Source organism: Periplaneta americana, chromosome 16 (genome assembly GCF_040183065.1).
Source record: "Periplaneta americana isolate PAMFEO1 chromosome 16, P.americana_PAMFEO1_priV1, whole genome shotgun sequence".
NCBI classification, from domain to species: Eukaryota; Metazoa; Arthropoda; class Insecta; order Blattodea; family Blattidae; genus Periplaneta; species Periplaneta americana.
The window spans coordinates 43,333,341-43,351,119 of NC_091132.1; the positions used below are offsets into that span (position 1 = coordinate 43,333,341).

The following is a 17,779-nucleotide window of genomic DNA, read 5'->3' on the forward strand; positions in this document are numbered from 1 at the left end:
ACTAATGATTTCAATAAAGTTTCTCTTTTCACGGCTTGTTCAGAAGCGCCAGTTGGCAGAATTAGGTAAGAGCGATGTGATAATAGCTGAGGAATACGTGGGCTCGACGTAATTGAAGATGCTGCCTTCAGTTTTTCGTGTTGTGTCTGATTGATACCACGAAAATGTCATTTATACTAGGGTTTGGAGTCCCTGACCAACGTCGTGCGTGTTCTCTTCTGTTGATGAGAATTCACAATATTTCCTTTTTCTGAAATTGAGTTTATTATTTTTAGTAACATGGTCGTCATGCAGGCAATCCTCGCTATCCGCATATCCGTGTTCACGAGTTCGCCCATTCGCTCGGAATAAAGTGTGGCTCTTTTTTTTTTTTTTTTTTTTTTTTTTTTTTTTTTTTTTGCCATTAACGCACACCTCGCGGCTATTCACGGCTATGCGCACATGTAAAAAAAAATACCACCTTCACTTGTTTTTTGCATTTACCCTGTAATTTTAAATGTTCTTTGTAAATGCTTTCAGTGCTTGTTTTACAGAGATTTTGAAATAATGTGAGTATTCATGTGTGGATAAGTGAACGAGTAATAAGAGGATGAGTGAGTGAATGAGTGGGAGAATAAGTGAATGAATGAGAATGAGTGAGGGAGAGAATGAATGAGAAGAGTCAATGAGAGAGAGAATAAGTGAAAGAACGAACGAGTAAATGAGAGTGAGAGAGAAAGTAAGTGAGTATATGAGAATAAGCGAATGAGTGATAGAATAAGAAGTGAACGAGTGAGCGAGAGAATAAACGAATGAGAATGAGCGAGAAAGTGAGTGAATGAATTATATTACTGGAATAAGTGATTGAGTTAATGAGAGAATTAGTGAATGAGTGAATGAGAGAATAAATTAATGAACGTTAGTGAGACAGTAATAGTAATATTAGTAATATTTTATTTATTTCATAGACCTCAGCAAGCCATGTGACTATAAGCGAATGAATCAGAGAGAATAAATTAATAAGTGTGAGTAAGAGAGTAAGCGAATGAGTGAGTCAGAGAATAAATGAGAGTGAATGAGAGAATAAATTAATGAGAGTAAGCGAGAGACTCAGTGAATGAGTGAGTAAGAGAATAAATTAATGAGAGTAAGCGAATGAGTGAGAGAGAATAAATTAATAACAGTGAGCGAGAGAGCAAGCGAATGAGTGAGAGAATAAATTATTGAGAGTTAGCAAGAGAATAAATTAATGAGGTGAGCGAGAGAATCAATGAATGAGTGGGAGAATAAATTAATGAGAGTGAGCGAGAGAATAAATCAATAAGAGTAAGCGAGAGAGTAAGCGAGTGAGTGAGAGAGAATAAATTAATAACAGTGAGCGAGAGAGTAAGCGAATGAGTGAGAGAATAAATTATTGAGAGTGAGCAAGAGAATAAATAAATGAAGTGAGCGAGAGAATCAATGAATGAGTGGGAGAATAAATTAATGAGAGTGAGCGAGAGAATAAATCAATAAGAGTGAGCGAGAGAGTAAGCGAATGAGTGAGTGAGAGAATAAATTAATGAGAGTGAACGAGAGAATAAATTAATGAGAGTAAGCGAGAGAATAAATCAATAAGAATGAGCGAGAGAGTAAGCGAATGAGTGAGTGAGAGAATAAATTAATGAGAGTGAACGAGAGAATAAATTAATGAGAGTAAGCGAGATAATCAGTGAATGAGTGAGTAAGAGAATAAATTAATGAGAGTGAACGAGAGAATAAATCAATAAGAGTGAGCGAGAGAATAAATCAATAAGAATGAGCGAGAGAGTAAGCGAATGAGTGAGTGAGAGAATAAATTAATGAGAGTGAACGAGAGAATAAATTAATGAGAGTGAGCGAGAGAATAAATCAGTAAGAATGAGCGAGAGAGTAAGCGAATGAGTGAGTGAGAGAATAAATTAATGAGAGTGAACGAGAGAATAAATTAATGAGAGTAAGCGAGATAATCAGTGAATGAGTGAGTGAGAGAATAAATTAATGAGAGTAAGCGAATGAGTGAGAGAGAATAAATTAATAACAGTGAGCGAGAGAGTAATCGAATGAATGAGAGAATAAATTATTGAGAGTGAGCGAGAGAATAAATTAACGAGGTGAGCGAGAGACTCAGTAATGCCAGTAATCCCTCCGTATTCGTGTTTTGCGTACTTACGAAGTTTTATAGGAATCTAAAATATGTTAAACACATAGGCCTAAATGTTATTCTTCTGTGCCTTCTTGGCTGTCAACCAAGTGAATCCTGCAGACAACTGGAGCATTGTCTTCCTTCAGTGCGACTCCTTTGTTTTGTGCTGTCACTAGTGGTGCGCTAGGTTGATCATGCAACAATGGAATCTCGTATAATTCCCCTTGAATAGAGATGGAAGGGGCCACTATGATGATAGCGATGGCGACGATTGCATCACCAAGCACACAGGAATTCAATCTCCAGAACACACTATATAAGATATTTGTGGTGGACAAACCGGGTGTGAAGCGGGGTTACATAAGAGACACTCGGTTCCACTGACATATTGAACCTCTGCTTCTTATTGCTACATCCATCATCGTCTGTGTATAATAGTTTCTTATTTAAATATTGTGAAATTAATTACATACAGGTGAAGATTCCTTGTTTATTAACTGTTAACGGAGAGTGAACTTTCTATATCACTCATTCGCTTACTGCCATTAATTTATTCTCTCGCTCACTTTCATTAATTTATTCACTCGCTCACTCTCATTAATTTACTCTCTCGCTTACTCATTCGCTTACTCCCATTAATTTATTCTCTCATTCTCAATAATTTATTCTCTCACTCACTCATTCGATTACTCTCTTGCTCACTTTCATTAATTTATTCACTCGCTCACTCGCATTAATTTATTCTCCCACTCACTTATTCGCTTACTCTTATTAATTTATTCTCTTACTCACTCATTCGCTTACTCTATCGCTCACTCTCATTAATTTATTCACTCGCTTACTCTCATTAATTTATTCACTCGCTTACTCTCATTAATTTATTCTCTCACTCACTAATTCGCTTACTCTCTCGCTCACTGTCATTCATTTATTCACTCGCTTACTGTCATTAATTTATTCACTCGCTCACTCTCATTAATTTATCCTCTCACTCACTCATTCACTTACTCTCTCGCTCACTGTCATTAATTTATTAACTCGCTTACTCTCATTAATTTATTCACTCGCTTACTCTCATTAATTTATTCACTCGCTCACTCTCATTAATTTAGTCTCTCACTTACTCTATCGCTCACTCTCATTAATTTATTCACTCGCATACTCTCATTAATTTATTCACTCGCTCACTCATTCGCTTACTCTCGCTCACTCTCATTAATTTATTCACTCGCTCACTCATTAATTTATTCTCTCGCTCACTCTTATTAATTTATTCCGCCTCACTCATTCGCTTATTCCCATTAATTTATTCTCTCACTCACTCATTCACTGATTCTCTCGCTCACTCTCATTAATTTATTCACTCGCTCACTCATTAATTTATTCTCTCGCTCACTCTTATTAATTTATTCCGTCTCACTCATTCGCTTATTCCCATTAATTTATTCTCTCACTCACTCATCCACTGATTCTCTCGCTCACTCTCATTAATTTATTCACTCGCTTACTCTCAATAATTTATTCTCTCACTCACTCATTCGCTTACTGTCTCGCTCACTCTCATTAATTTATTCACTCGCTCACTCTAATTAATTTATTCCCTGACTCACTCATTCGCTTACTCTCTCGCTCATTAATTTATTCACTCGCTCACTCTAATTAATTTATTCCCTCACTCACTCATTCGCTTACTCTCTCGCTCACTCTCATTAATTTATTCACTCGCTCACTCTAATTAATTTATTCCCTGACTCACTCATTCGCTTACTCTCTCGCTCACTCTCATTAATTTATTCACTCGCTCACTGTAATTAATTTATTCCCTCACTCACTCATTCGCTTACTCTCTCGCTCAATCATTAATTTATTCACTCGCTCACTCATTAATTTATTCACTCGCTCACTCATTAATTTATTCACTCGCTCACTCTAATTAATTTATTCCCTCACTCACTCATTCGCTTACTCTCTCGCTCAATCATTAATTTATTCACTCGCTCACTCATTAATTTATTCACTCGCTCACTCATTAATTTATTCACTCGCTCACTCTAATTAATTTATTCCCTCACTCACTCATTCGCTTACTCTCTCGCTCACTCTCATTAATTTATTCCCTCACTCACTCATTCGCTTACTCTCTCGCTCACTCTCATTAATTTATTCACTAGCTCACTCTCATTAATTTATTCACTCGCTCACTCTCATTAATTTATTCACTCGCTCACTCTCATTAATTATTCACTCGCTCACTCTCAATAATTTATTCTCTTACTCACTCATTCGCTTACTCTCTCGCTCACTCTCATTAATTTATTCACTCGCTCACTCTCATTAATTTATTCACTCGCTCACTCTAATTAATTTATTCTCTCACTCAATGGCTTACTCTCTCGCTCACTCTTATTAATTTATTCTCTCTCACTCATTCGCTTACTCCCATTAATTTATTCTCTCACTCACTCATCCACTGATTCTCTCGCTCACTCTCAATAATTTATTCTCTCACTCATTTAACCAATATTGCAACAGGAACATTGTAGGAAATACGATTTTTATGTTCGAATCAGAAGATAATTCAAATAATTATTTATTACCAAGACAATATTGTAGGAAACACGATTTTTAAGTTCGAATCAGAAGATAATTCAAATAATTATTTGTTACCAAGAAAATATTGTATCATATAATTGTTTTTTCCACAGCAGAAATAATAATAATAATTTCTCTTGATGTTAATCTCGAGCACTGAAGATGTTTTCTTATACTGTATTTCCAAAGATGTCGGACTAGATTTCATGTCATATGTTGCTAGTAAGTTTAATTTCTTTATCGTTGCTGTGAACGCAGAGTCGGAACCTGAAGATTATAATTAAAATATATATATATATATATATATATATATATGTATCGTACAGTTACGCAAAATTTGCAAGCGAACAGAAGTCTGTCAGGCGAACTCATTCCTGTTAAACTCTGTCTCTCAAATGTCTTTGGTAAACAAAAAAAATATATATATCAGTAAGCTGATGAAAATCAGAGAATGCGATCAAATTAAGCTTATTAAAATACCTTTTGAAAACACATCTTGGTTCCGCGGACTCCTTTTAAATCACTCGCCGACCCCAGTTTGGGAACCGCTGCCGGAATAGGCTGAAAAGCATGTCTAAGATTTTGGAAGGACGGCGAACCTCCTGAGTTCCTGCTGGGTTATTTATTTTTAACTTAACAATATGTGGCCTTTAAAGAAAACCATCTTTGTAAAAAGTAAAATAGTGCCACAATGAATTTGCACGCCATTGTTTTGTTCTCTCCCGAAACCCCTGGTACAAATTGTTTATGTCCTATATGTTTGAAATGGTAGCTGGAGAATTCAGTGCATTACGTCACTTGTCACAAGGCTATCGAAACCAAATTAATTGCAACTGGATGTAAAACTAGCATATCGCTTTGTTCGCAGACAGCCGCAAATATGCACATAGACAGGCGAGCATTTCCCGTGGGCGTAGTTAAAATGTGTGGGTCTTGCAGACCGCGCCCTCGTTACGTTCTTCAAACGACCGTGAACGTGAACTAATTTGGTTAATGGGTTGGCGCTTTCTAAAGGACAGACCACAGGAATCCGCTTACTTTTGTTTGCACTTGTAATATCATATTACAAGCTGTGCGAATATGTTGAAAGTCACTAGTACACTATATGAAACTTTTTATTTTATGCTGTTATTTTTTATGGTTTTTGCAACCGACTAGAATATGTTTCCTCACATAGTGCCCCGAATAATTTTATGCCATTTTTTTTGACAGTATGTAAAAGCACAAATAATTATTAAAAATGAGTATAATCAAATTTATTAATAAATAATGTAGATTTTTGTCATTGTAAACCGCAATATTGTACAGTTGACCATTTAAGGGGAGAGGATGGTATTTTTTGGTGAAAAATTAGTAAATTTAAAAAAAAAATCTTTAAAATACTCTGTGATATGTGTGGAATCCATAGTATAACATTTTGTGGGTATTTGTGCCCCTATCGCATGTTGAGTCGCCATTTTTAAACTTCCTGCGTTATGGATTTTTAAATTACTCGCCAACTTTTATTGTTGTTTCCGGTAAATTAAATTTTCAAAAAAAAATTTTTTTTTTCCTTAAAATTCTCTTTCATATGTGTGGAATGCATTGCATAACACTTTGTAGGTATTTGTGCCCTTATCGGATGTTGAGACATCATTTTTAAACTTTCTGCGCTATGAATTTTTAAATCACACGCCCACTTTTATCGGTTTCCAGTAACTTCATTTTTTTTTTTTGCTACATTGTCAGACAAAAATGGATATAATTTCTGAACTATTAAAGATACATGCATGAAATTTAGAACACACATTCTTTAGACTATTAGGAAACTTTTCTCTGTAACATAATTTTGTTAATTGATTTCATTTTAAAAATATGTCCGTTTGTTTGCAAGAAAGGAAATCACAAAATTGTTATTAAATTTTAATTGTTTACTTTACAAACGTAGGGACTAATATCAAAATTCTGTTACAGACAGTTTGTAGAACATGCTTTTGCAAATACATTGCAAAAAACCGTTTGAATCTATCTTTAAAAACGGTTTAGATATATCGGTTTTAGTACAATCCTGCATTGGGTATTTTTTTTTTCAAATTTGGGCCCCCAAATAATTTTTTTTTTCAAAATATTTATATTTGGTTGAGTTGCTACAGCTATGAGCTCTCTACATACAAAAAAATTAATATTTTACACCAAATAGGAAAAAGTTAAAAAAAAAAATACCATCCTCTCCCCTTAACACAAAATGTACAGGGACATCATTTTATTTTTACTTCAATTTTTATTGTACCTGAGTTTTTTAATGTACTTCACTTTCACCCCTTCTACTAATGAAGTTCCAACTATCCTCCACACAGAACCAGAGCCGCATAACTTATAGTAAACAGTACTGAGTTAGCGAGTATAGTACGTTCCAGAAATATGTTCGCGTTTTCCAGTGACGAAAGAGCTTTCAATATTGAATGTTATTTTCGCACAGGTACTTCCGTCCGTTTGCCTACGTCACATCCCGATTTCCCCCACCTGCTTCTGCTCGCCTCTCTGTAAAGGCTAGTGGCTGGGCTGTCTTAGCTTTTTTCTGAAAACATTAATTTCTATTAGGAATTGGACGTCTACGTAATATTATACAACTGTTTAAAATAACTTAAATAAAAGGGACTCGTTAAGTAATTAACTGTCAAGTGATTTCCCCCCTTTCTACGATCCTGGACATAACCACTTGGACAGACAGTAGATAGCATGTGTGAATAATTTTATCTGTGCAGGTCGGGCAGAAGTGAAGATTGAATTTATAGTACGCAAAATACTCTTTTATAGAGTATATACAGAATTATTTCAACATGAGTTACTAGTACGAAGGACGAAACTGGTAATTGGAATTAGATGCAATAGTCTATAGTGCGATAATATGCACAAAAGAACTGAAGCCTGTATCGAAATGAACGGTCACCATTTTTTAAAATGTGTTTAAATATCCATATTATGATTATTTTTCAATTTAACTTCATTCTCTATATTGTACGCTAATGTGCTGTAGACAGTATAATATAAACTGCATAATGAATACGTTCGCATGGGTAACTCAGTTCGTGAGTAAACACACTTATTGTTAATACTGTACTGTATTTTGATTAAAGAAAAACCTAATGAAAATTATCAAACTCAAAATTACGATATTTCCTAGTTCACGTAAATGGATGAACTACTTTTCTTCCCTCCTATACCTAGTAAAGTGATTTGTGTGTATTTTACGCCAGTATCATCGAACTCTAGTCGTGGAAGGGGGTAACAAACGGTGTTTCCGGTTCTCAACCATTAATCCAGTGATATAGTCAGGTTGATATTAAAAATGTTAGTAAAAATAAAATGATGTCCCTGTACAAACAATAATGCAACAGCTATGTTTTGTAAGATTTTCATTCAACTGGAATTAGAGTGCTGTACTTGAAAGGAAGAAAAATATTGTATTTAGTATATTTGTAAACAACAAAAGAAGAACATTTACGGAGCACGAATGAGAAAAGAAGTAATTTAGTAATAAAATATTTTGTAATAATCATAATCTATCGCATAGTAGGCCATCGAACCTATTCCCATTCAGAAGTCATCTTTCCATCGACGTCGGAGGCTTCCGATGTTTCTTATTGCTAGTGGTTTGTACTGATATATTATTTCGGTAGATCCGTGTTATTATTCGGTTGAGAAGCTTTTGCCATCTAGTCTTCTGTCAAAAAATCTGAAAGTTAGAATTTATAAAACAGTTATATTACCGGTTGTTCTTTATGGTTGTGAAACTTGGACTCTCACTTTGAGAGAGGAACATAGGTTAAGGGTGTTTGAGAATAAGGTGCTTAGGAAAATATTTGGGCCCAAGAGGGATGAAGTTACAGGAGAATGGAGAAAGTTACACAACACAGAACTGCACGCATTGTATTCTTCACCTGACATAATTAGGAACATTAACTCCAGACGCTTGAGATGGGCAGGACATGTAGCACGTATGGGCGAATCCAGAAATGCATATAGAGTGTTAGTTGGGAGGCCGGAGGGAAAAAGACCTTTGGGGAGGCCGAGACGTAGGTGGGAAGATAATATTAAAATGGATTTGAGGAAGGTGGGATATGATGGTAGAGACTGGATTAATCTTGCTCAGGATAGGGACCAATGGCGGGCTTATGTGAGGGCGGCAATGAACCTGCGGGTTCCTTAAAAGCCAGTAAGTAAGTAAGTAAGTAAGTAAATAAGTAAGTAAGATCTTTCAGAACGCATTCTCAAAATGTGCCTTTTCCAATTATGTTTATTTTAAGTCGCTGTTTCTATCAGATTATTTATTACCCAATTCTCTAAGCCATTTATGTCAAAATAGGCACCGTCATGATTTTATATAATTTCAACATCGTTTATTATCTGGTCTTTAAAACGTTTGGTGTAAGAAATACGGTAATTTTGCTGGAGATTCATAAACTATATAAATATTATTTCCGATTCTCTAATGACCCTAATGTACTTGAGGTCGGTGACATGCCTGAGGCTTTGTTTTCACGGCCTTTTGTGTGATGTTTGTTGTGATATTCACCTGTAGTCCCACGGCGTAGGACGAGAAGTGGCTTGTGCTCGCTATTATTACTAACAAATGTGCTATATTTTGTAGACATACAAAATTACAGTACTGTATAACTTCTGTAACGTTATCATTCATTGTATTATTTTCCGTACTGTTACAAGCTTTTGTTCATGAATCCCCGCTGCACAGACTCGTGTTTAATGTTCCAGTGCATTAATATGTTTAGGCCTACTGCACGGAGTCATTTACTGCACACTCATACAATATATACAGTGGACTTTTTTAACTCGAACTCTTAAGGAAAATTTAAAAAAGTATTCGAAATATCCGAAATTCGAATTAACCAGGAAGTTATTTTCTTAGAAATTCCAAATTACAAAATATACTCGTATACAGTAATGCATAATGAATTTGCAGCGTAGGCGTAATTTAACTTAACTCCTGACTTGTTTCAGTCATATTCACACAAAACATGGGCTACTAATTAAAAGAAAAACACTTCAAATAACTTTGCAACGTTAACCTTGTGTTTGCTTGACGTTTAGACAGCATTCATGTGGAAGAACCAATAACATACGAACTTCAGTAGACCTACCTACGATGATAAGATTTCCACATATTCGTTCTCTTCCAAATTATTGACTGCTGAGTAAGAGGGTGTATGACACAAACACAGTAGTGAACAACAATGTTGAACATCCTACCCGTTGCTCTCAAAAAAATACCTGCGGTGAGAAATTGGATAATGGTACCAGGGTGCGAATTATGATTTCTGATGGGGTGAGGAGGGATAAAATTCTAGATAGAGAATACGATACATAAAATTATTATTATCCTCATTCGATATGGCTCAACGCTTGTTCGCACGGAGTAGATGTCTTTCATCTTGATCATAATAATAATAATAATAATAATAATAATAATAATAATAATAATAATAATACTTATTATTATTATTATTATTATTATTATTATTATTATTATTATTATTATTATTATTATTATTATTATTATATCAATTAGCAGGCTTAAGATAAGATGTGTAATTCCTAAGTTATTGATTGTTGTCAGCTTGCCGGTGATGATAATACATCAATGTTATTTTCTTTGCTTACTATATAATTTATAAAGTATAATCGTATTAAAACAATTATATTTTGTGAAGGGGATAGAAGTTATCCCTGGCAGGGATGTTAATATGAATTTATGAGAGGGGGTTAGGGGAAATCCCCCCTTCCACCCCTATTAATTCTCATCCTGAATGGTACGAAATATCTTAACAGTAGCAATGACATTTACTTCTTGTCGATCATTATGAAGCTTAAGAATAGAATTTGAATTCTTGGAATAATGAATTACTGAGATTTCTACGAAAATCTTTTGGACTTTCTCTGGAATTCCAGATAAGACACTATTTTCGTTGAAACCAGTGAAGTCCTGGCTTCGAATTATTCAAATATAAGCTTCGAAAAGTTCGAATTAAATGTGAATTTTTAACATTGGCTTAAATAAGAATTTAAAGGGAAATAAACATTTATTCGTATTATCCAATGTCGAATTAACCATCCTGTACTGTAATGTATATATATATATATATATATATATATATATATATATATATGTATGGATTGTATTATGTTAATCATATTTAACAGTGCCTCCATCTTAACTATTTATTTAATTTATTTATTTAATTGTATTTATTTATTTATTTAATTGTATTTATTTATTTGCTTATTTGCTCATTTATTTGCTTATTTATTTGCTTATTTATTTATTTATTTATTCATTTATTTATTTATTTATTTATTTATTTTGCTAATAATTGTAACGTAAAATATAATATATGCAGAAGAACTTTAGCTCACCCCATAAAGAGTAGAACTCGTACTCATGGGAGGATTCCTGAATTGAAATTAAGAAGTATATAATACAATTTGTCTTATGTCTACTACGCACTAAGAATATATAAATTTAAATTTACAATTTTTCAATTTTTATAAAATCCATACATAATTTTTTTAATTTAATACTAAAACTGTTAGAATTGACAAGTTGATGTAACACCATGTGTTGTAATGAATAAACGTTAATTTGCAAATAATAATTAATATGTAGTGATGGAATTACTAATTTATTTTGCTAAAATTTCAGTAAACCATCCATTCAGTAGTTCATAAAATACATAATTGCTAATTATGAAATGCTTTCCAAAATTATATTCTATTATATTTTTATAGTGCCATTGACTGAAGCACGCGAGTAGCGATTCACCAATCGAACAAATTTAACAAATATGCGGAAGTTTTATTATTTTCTCACGAAGTTATTATTTTGTAACCGCAGTCGTTTAAGGTCAAAGAGAGCTCAATTCTTTAAGGCGAAAGATGAGATTAAACGGCGAAAATGTCAAAAGCTACTCATGTTTTGCGAATGCAGCTGAAAGAAACAGAGAAAATGAATCGTGACTTTGCATATCTGCTGCGAAATATTAATTTTAAACTGTTTTCGAAATATGTTGACGTGTATAGTAAATCTTAGTAACACTGTTGTAATGGATCGCACGAGGATCTGTTTCTCGCATTGCTTCATAAAAAGAAATCACTATTTCTATTGTCGAAGGAGCGGCTGTTTATCAGTGACGAGGCGCGATTTCTTCATGGTTACGTGAAGAGTAAGAAAAGAACTGATTCACGAAGCTGGCCTTCCGTACGTCGCACTGGTGCGCAGATCATTATCAACTTGCAACTGTTGTTGGATCGTTGTAATTTCAGAATAATGCAGGGCCGCCCCAAACATTTTAAAGAAAGAGGATGATATACAGTAATTTGATTTCCCCCCCCCCTAATTTTTGCACATTTTTCATTTTTTGTATGTACAAATATCATTGCTGAAACAATTTAAATTGGAGATTAGATTATGAAAAATATGGTGCCCAAATTAAAAAAAAAAGAACCAGGATATAGTAATTGATTAAAGAGGCTATATCTCAGCCATTTTAAATGATAAATTAAAAATCTCTTCAATAATTTACTCCTGAAAGCACATTCTTTAAAATATCTGGGGCATAATTTTGATATTTAAAGGGAGAGTCTGATTTACAGTTATTTATATATTTTTTTTTCCTAATTCTTGTACATTTTTCATTTTTTGTATGTCGAAATATCATTGCTGAAACAATTTAAATTCGCGATTAGATTTTGGAAAAAAAAAAAAAAAAAAAAAAGTACCCAAGTTAAAAAAAAGAACTAGGATATAGTAATTGATTAAATATGGTATATTTCAACCATTTTTAATGATAAATTACAAATCTCTTCAATATTTCACTCCTAAAAGCACATTCTTTAGAATGTCTGGGGCATAATTTTGACATTGGCTCTCAAAGTTTTAAGATAAACCATTACATTTTTTAATTATTTTTAGAGGTACTTTTATTGTATTGTATTGAATTTATTCCCTTCCCATCTGCTCATACGACTTACATTTTCATTGATGCAAAATTGTGGTTGTCTGACGAAGCACATCTCAGTGGTAGTACCTTAAAAGACTGCGTTTTCAAGAATTTTTTTTAGTTATTTTACGACGTTTTACCAACAGCTATGGTTGTGTAGCGTCTGAGTGAGATGAAGGTGATAATGCCAGCAAAATGAGGTTAGCGTCCATTGCCTAAAGTTACCCAGCATTTGCTCTGAATGAGTTGAGGGAAAACCTCGAAAAAAAAATCTCAACCAGGTAACTTGTCCCATCCAGGATTTGAATCCAGGCCCGCTCGTTTCACAGTCAGGCATGCTAAGTTCACAAGAAATAAAATGGCAGACTATATACTTTATGATTGCACGTAATGTCATTTTGAAAAAAAAAAATTATTTGTTGAGTCAATAACCAACTATTTATAATCATCCGTTTTTCTGCCAGATCTTGTGTAGTAAGAATTCTATATTAAGATTCATATTTAAGTCGGTTAAAAATGTGCATTCTCTAATATTATTATTGTGTTGTTACTATAGGCTTATGAATGGGCCCTGGAGACATCAAAGTACATGTCCCGAGTGAAGGCAGATGAAGCGCAAACCCCGGATCAGACTCTCCAAGTGCTGAAGCACCTTCAGCAGTACCTGATGGCTCACCCGCCCATTGCTGAGGATCATTTCACAGAGATGCTGCAGCTGGCTCGTAAATTGGGAAATGAAAAGCTTCTGGAACAGGCGAAGGTAAGCACACTATTAATTATGTTTTCTGTGGCGGGAATTTCCTTATAACAAGGAATGTGGTTCTCATTTTAAGGTTTTATTGTATTATAATTATATGAACCGTGGTTTACTTGAATACTTTCATTGTGTTTCAATTTACCTGTTCATGATGAAAACAATTCCCATACACATCAAACATCATGTTGATAACTCTGTTGTTTAGATACAGGGATAACCGGGAGGGAGGTAACTCCTTGCCGCTTCAGAATATGAGAATAAAAAAGAAGAGAATAAACGTAGAAGGCCTGCCGCTTCTTTTTTCATTTAAAGAGTTCCAGTCTGTCTGCGAATAGCTAACTGAATTTCGAGGTACAAGATCTACCGGAAAATCATTGATTTCTTTTGTAAGAGACAACAGAAACAAAATCTAAAGACATGGTCTGTTATGCCACTGATTGATTGATTGATTGATTGATTGATTGATTGATTGATTGATTGATTGATTGATTGATTGATTGATTGATTGATTGAAATTCAGAGATTTATTATTCGTATTGAGATTGTAGTAAGTTATTTACTTTTGTAGGTATGTTACAAAATAGGAATTGTAGTAGATTTATAGGACTGAAGATTTCCCCTATTTACGTCGTGTGAATATTTAATATCTTAAGAAAAAGTTTATGAACGCAAGTTTCTCTAAGTTAATTTTTATTAAATATATAATATTTCTTACGAAAGCATATACGTATATTAACATAATAGGGGGATGTTTTGTTCATTTGGAGCTACAAATTTTTATAATTTATTGCTGCTGCTGTTCTCTTGAATTCATTTTCGAAATAATTTTATGATTTTTTAGTTGTGAGTGATCATTATATTTTTTATTATTATAATAATTGAATAAGATACAATCCTACGTACTCAGAGATATTTTGTGTGCATATTACCAGAAATATATTTGGGTTGAATTTTTAGATTTCTGTGATAATTTAATATTATGATGTAGGTATGTTTCATTATATTTTGATGCTTCATTTTCTTTCTCATTTTGAGGCAGGCGATGACCAGTAGGCCTACTTAAAAGAAGCAACTTAATAATAATAATAATAATAATAATAATAATAATAATAATAATAATGTTGCCGTCGTCGTCATCATCATCATCATCATCATCATCATCATCATCATCATCATATCCACAACCTTTTACGAGTAAAAGTTAAATCTAGTGGTCTGCTTCAATCTCAAAGTGGGATCAAGTCTGTTATCCGTTTAAGGGATCCTGGTTGATGTTGGAGATTTATGCATAGATTCTCTCTTCGATCATTCTTAAATTCGTAGTATCTAATTTATTTTGCATTTTTCATTTTTTTTTCCTAAAATTGATAGACGTAAGTTAATCTATAATAATTCGTTTACTATGTCTTTATTTCTTTTATGGTCTATTAAGATGTATCCCGCTGTTCTGAGGAATTTAATTTCTGATGCGTTTAATTTGTTTTTGTCCTGTTTTCGCATGGTCCAAATTTCACTCTCAATCTGGTTGCTGTTTTACGTGAATGGGTTTCAAAATATTATTTAATAAAGCCTGCGATTTTGAGAAATGTTGTGATTTTGATTTGAATATCTTCTTCGTCTTTATGTGGTAAATTACATGTGGTAATAATCGAAAACTGGACATAAAAAAGGCTGTAAGTGCCAATATCGTTGAAAATTAGTTAAAAAAGTATATCCCTGGCTTAATCCACTAAGAAAAAATTATAAGTTACATTGTAATTTTATTTAGGTTCTAGTTTCTCCCATAGATGTGCAAAAAGGAATGATACCAGTATTACATTATTAGTCGCACAAGAAAGCTCTGTTATCTCTTTGGCACTTACAACCTTTTTTATGTCCATTCTCCAATCCAGACGTTTGAAGGTTCATTGCCGCCCTCACATAAGCCCGCCATCGGTCCCTATCTGTGCAAGGTTAATCCAGTCTCTGTCATGATATCCCACCTCCCTCAAATCCATTTTAATATTATCCTCCCATCTACGTCTCGGCCTCCCCAAAGGTCTTTTTTCCTCCGGTCTCCCAACTAACACTATATGCATTTCTGGATTCGCCCATACGTGCTACATGCCCTGCCCATCTCAAACGTCTGGATTTAATGTTCCTAATTATGTCAGGTGAAGAATACAATGCGTGCAGTTCTGTGTTGTGTAACTTCCTCCATTCTCCTGTAACTTCATCCCTCTTAGCCCCAAATATTTTCCTAAGAACCTTATTCTCAAACACCCTTAACCTATGTTCCTCTCTCAGAGTGAGAGTCCAAGTTTCACAACCATACAGAACAACCGGTAATATGACTGTTTTATAAATTCTAACTTTCAGATTTTTTGAGAGCAGACTAGATGATAAAAGCTTCTCAACCGAATAATAACACGCATTTCCCATATTTATTCTGCGTTTAATGTCCTCCCGAGTGTCATTTATATTTTGTTACTGTTGCTCCAAGATATTTGAATTTTTTCACCTCTTCGAAGGATAAATCTCCAATTTTTATATTCCCATTTCGTACAATATTCTGATCACGAGACATAATCATACTTAGTCTTTTCGGGATTTACTTCCAAACCGATCGCTTTACTTGCTTCAAGTAAAATTCCCGTGTTTTCCCTAATCGTTTGTGGATTTTCTCCTAACATATTCACGTCATCCGCATAGACAAGAAGCTGATGTAATCCGTTCAATTCCAAACCCTGTCTCTTATCCTGAACTTTCCTAATGGCATATTCTAAAGCGAAGTTAAAAAGAAAAGGTGATAGTGCATCCCTAGCCCGCAGTGAATTGGAAACGCATCTGACAGAAACTGACCTATACGAACTTTGCTGTACGTTTCACTGAGACACATTTTAATTAATCGAACTAGTTTCTTGGGAATACCAAATTCAATAAGAATATCATATAAAACTTCTCTCTTAACCGAGTCATATGCCTTTTTGGAATCTATGAATAACTGATTCACTGTACCCTTATACTCCCATTTTTTCTCCATTATCTGTCGAATACAAAATATCTGGTCAATAGTTGATCTATTACGCTAAAACCACATTGATGATCCCCAATAATTTCATCTACATATGGAGTTAATCTTCTCAAAAGAATATTGGACAAAATTTTGTACGACGTCAACAAAAGTGATATTCCTCGAAAGTTACTACAGTTAGTCTTGTCCCCCTTCTTAAAGATGGGTACGATAATGGACTCCTTCCATTGTTCTGGTACAATTTCCTTTTCCCAAATAGCAAGTACAAGCTTATAAATTTCGTTAGTTAATGCGCTTCCACCCTCTTGTATTAATTCTGCTGGAATTTGATCGAATTTTTCAGATTTTCTATCGCAATTTCGACTTCAGAAAGTGTGGGTTCGGGTATAAATGGCTCAGCAGACATTCTTATACTACAAGAAAATAATGACTTTGTTTGCAGGTGGCTCAGGCCAGATGCCAAGAAACAATGGAGCTGATCCGAGTGCAGCAGTCAAGATTGGTACAGGCCAGAAGACAGCAGGATGGATGTGACGCAGACGACAGCTTTTCTCTAGGAACTTCGGGCAGTCTGGACAGATCCTGCAGTCGGCCTATGAGTCCAAAAGCCCTCCATCATGGTTGGAGTCCCGCCGGTGGGGTCACCAGCACGCCTGTGAGTGGGAGCAACAGTGTGGGTCGTCGACGCTCTGTGGGCTCGTTCCCGTACATCTACAAGTGCAACCACCACGCGGCAGGACACGCGTGCTCGTGCTGGGATCCCATGCCCTCCTCGGTGCTCGAGGATGCCGCGGACTGCTGTTGTAACGGGGCGGGGTCCAGGCCCAACAACTTAGGGAACATTCAGGAAGTGCGCGAAAGTGCCGAGGACCTGCTGGACAATGACAATGATGCCTTGGGGAAGAGTGAAGATGGTATCTGTGCGAGGTGTGGTAACCCGTCGGCACTAGACCGTAGGTGCGAGGCCAGTGGCTCGAGGCAGGGTTTTAAGAGACACCTGCGCCGCTCCTGCACATGGCAGTACCCTACAGAAAACTTTGATGACGAAGATCCGTCATGCAATGGCGGAAGTGGGGACGGTGTTGGTGGTAGTGATAGTGGTACCAGACTTTGCAGCTCCAATGATGACCATAAGTGTGATTATGCGACAGACAATTCGGGAGACAACACTACTGAAGGAAGTGACGGTTTCACTAAAAGGTAATTTGTAATTCGAGACTTATTCAGTGATATTTCAACCTATCAATAGCTTAAATGTGTTGTGATATGTAGTTTCTTCT

The 17,779-nt window shown here is 34.8% G+C and overlaps 1 protein-coding gene across 1 annotated transcript in view; it reads left to right on the forward strand.

Moving 5' to 3' along the window:
• The window catches only part of LOC138716143 (puratrophin-1-like), a 1,133,117-nt gene that overhangs the window by 1,091,863 nt on the left and 23,475 nt on the right, over positions 1-17,779 (forward strand). The window contains exons 12-13 of the mRNA XM_069848962.1: positions 13,286-13,489; positions 16,942-17,699. Coding sequence (XP_069705063.1) covers positions 13,286-13,489; positions 16,942-17,699 — 962 coding nt within the window. The remainder of the gene's footprint in view (positions 1-13,285; positions 13,490-16,941; positions 17,700-17,779) is intronic.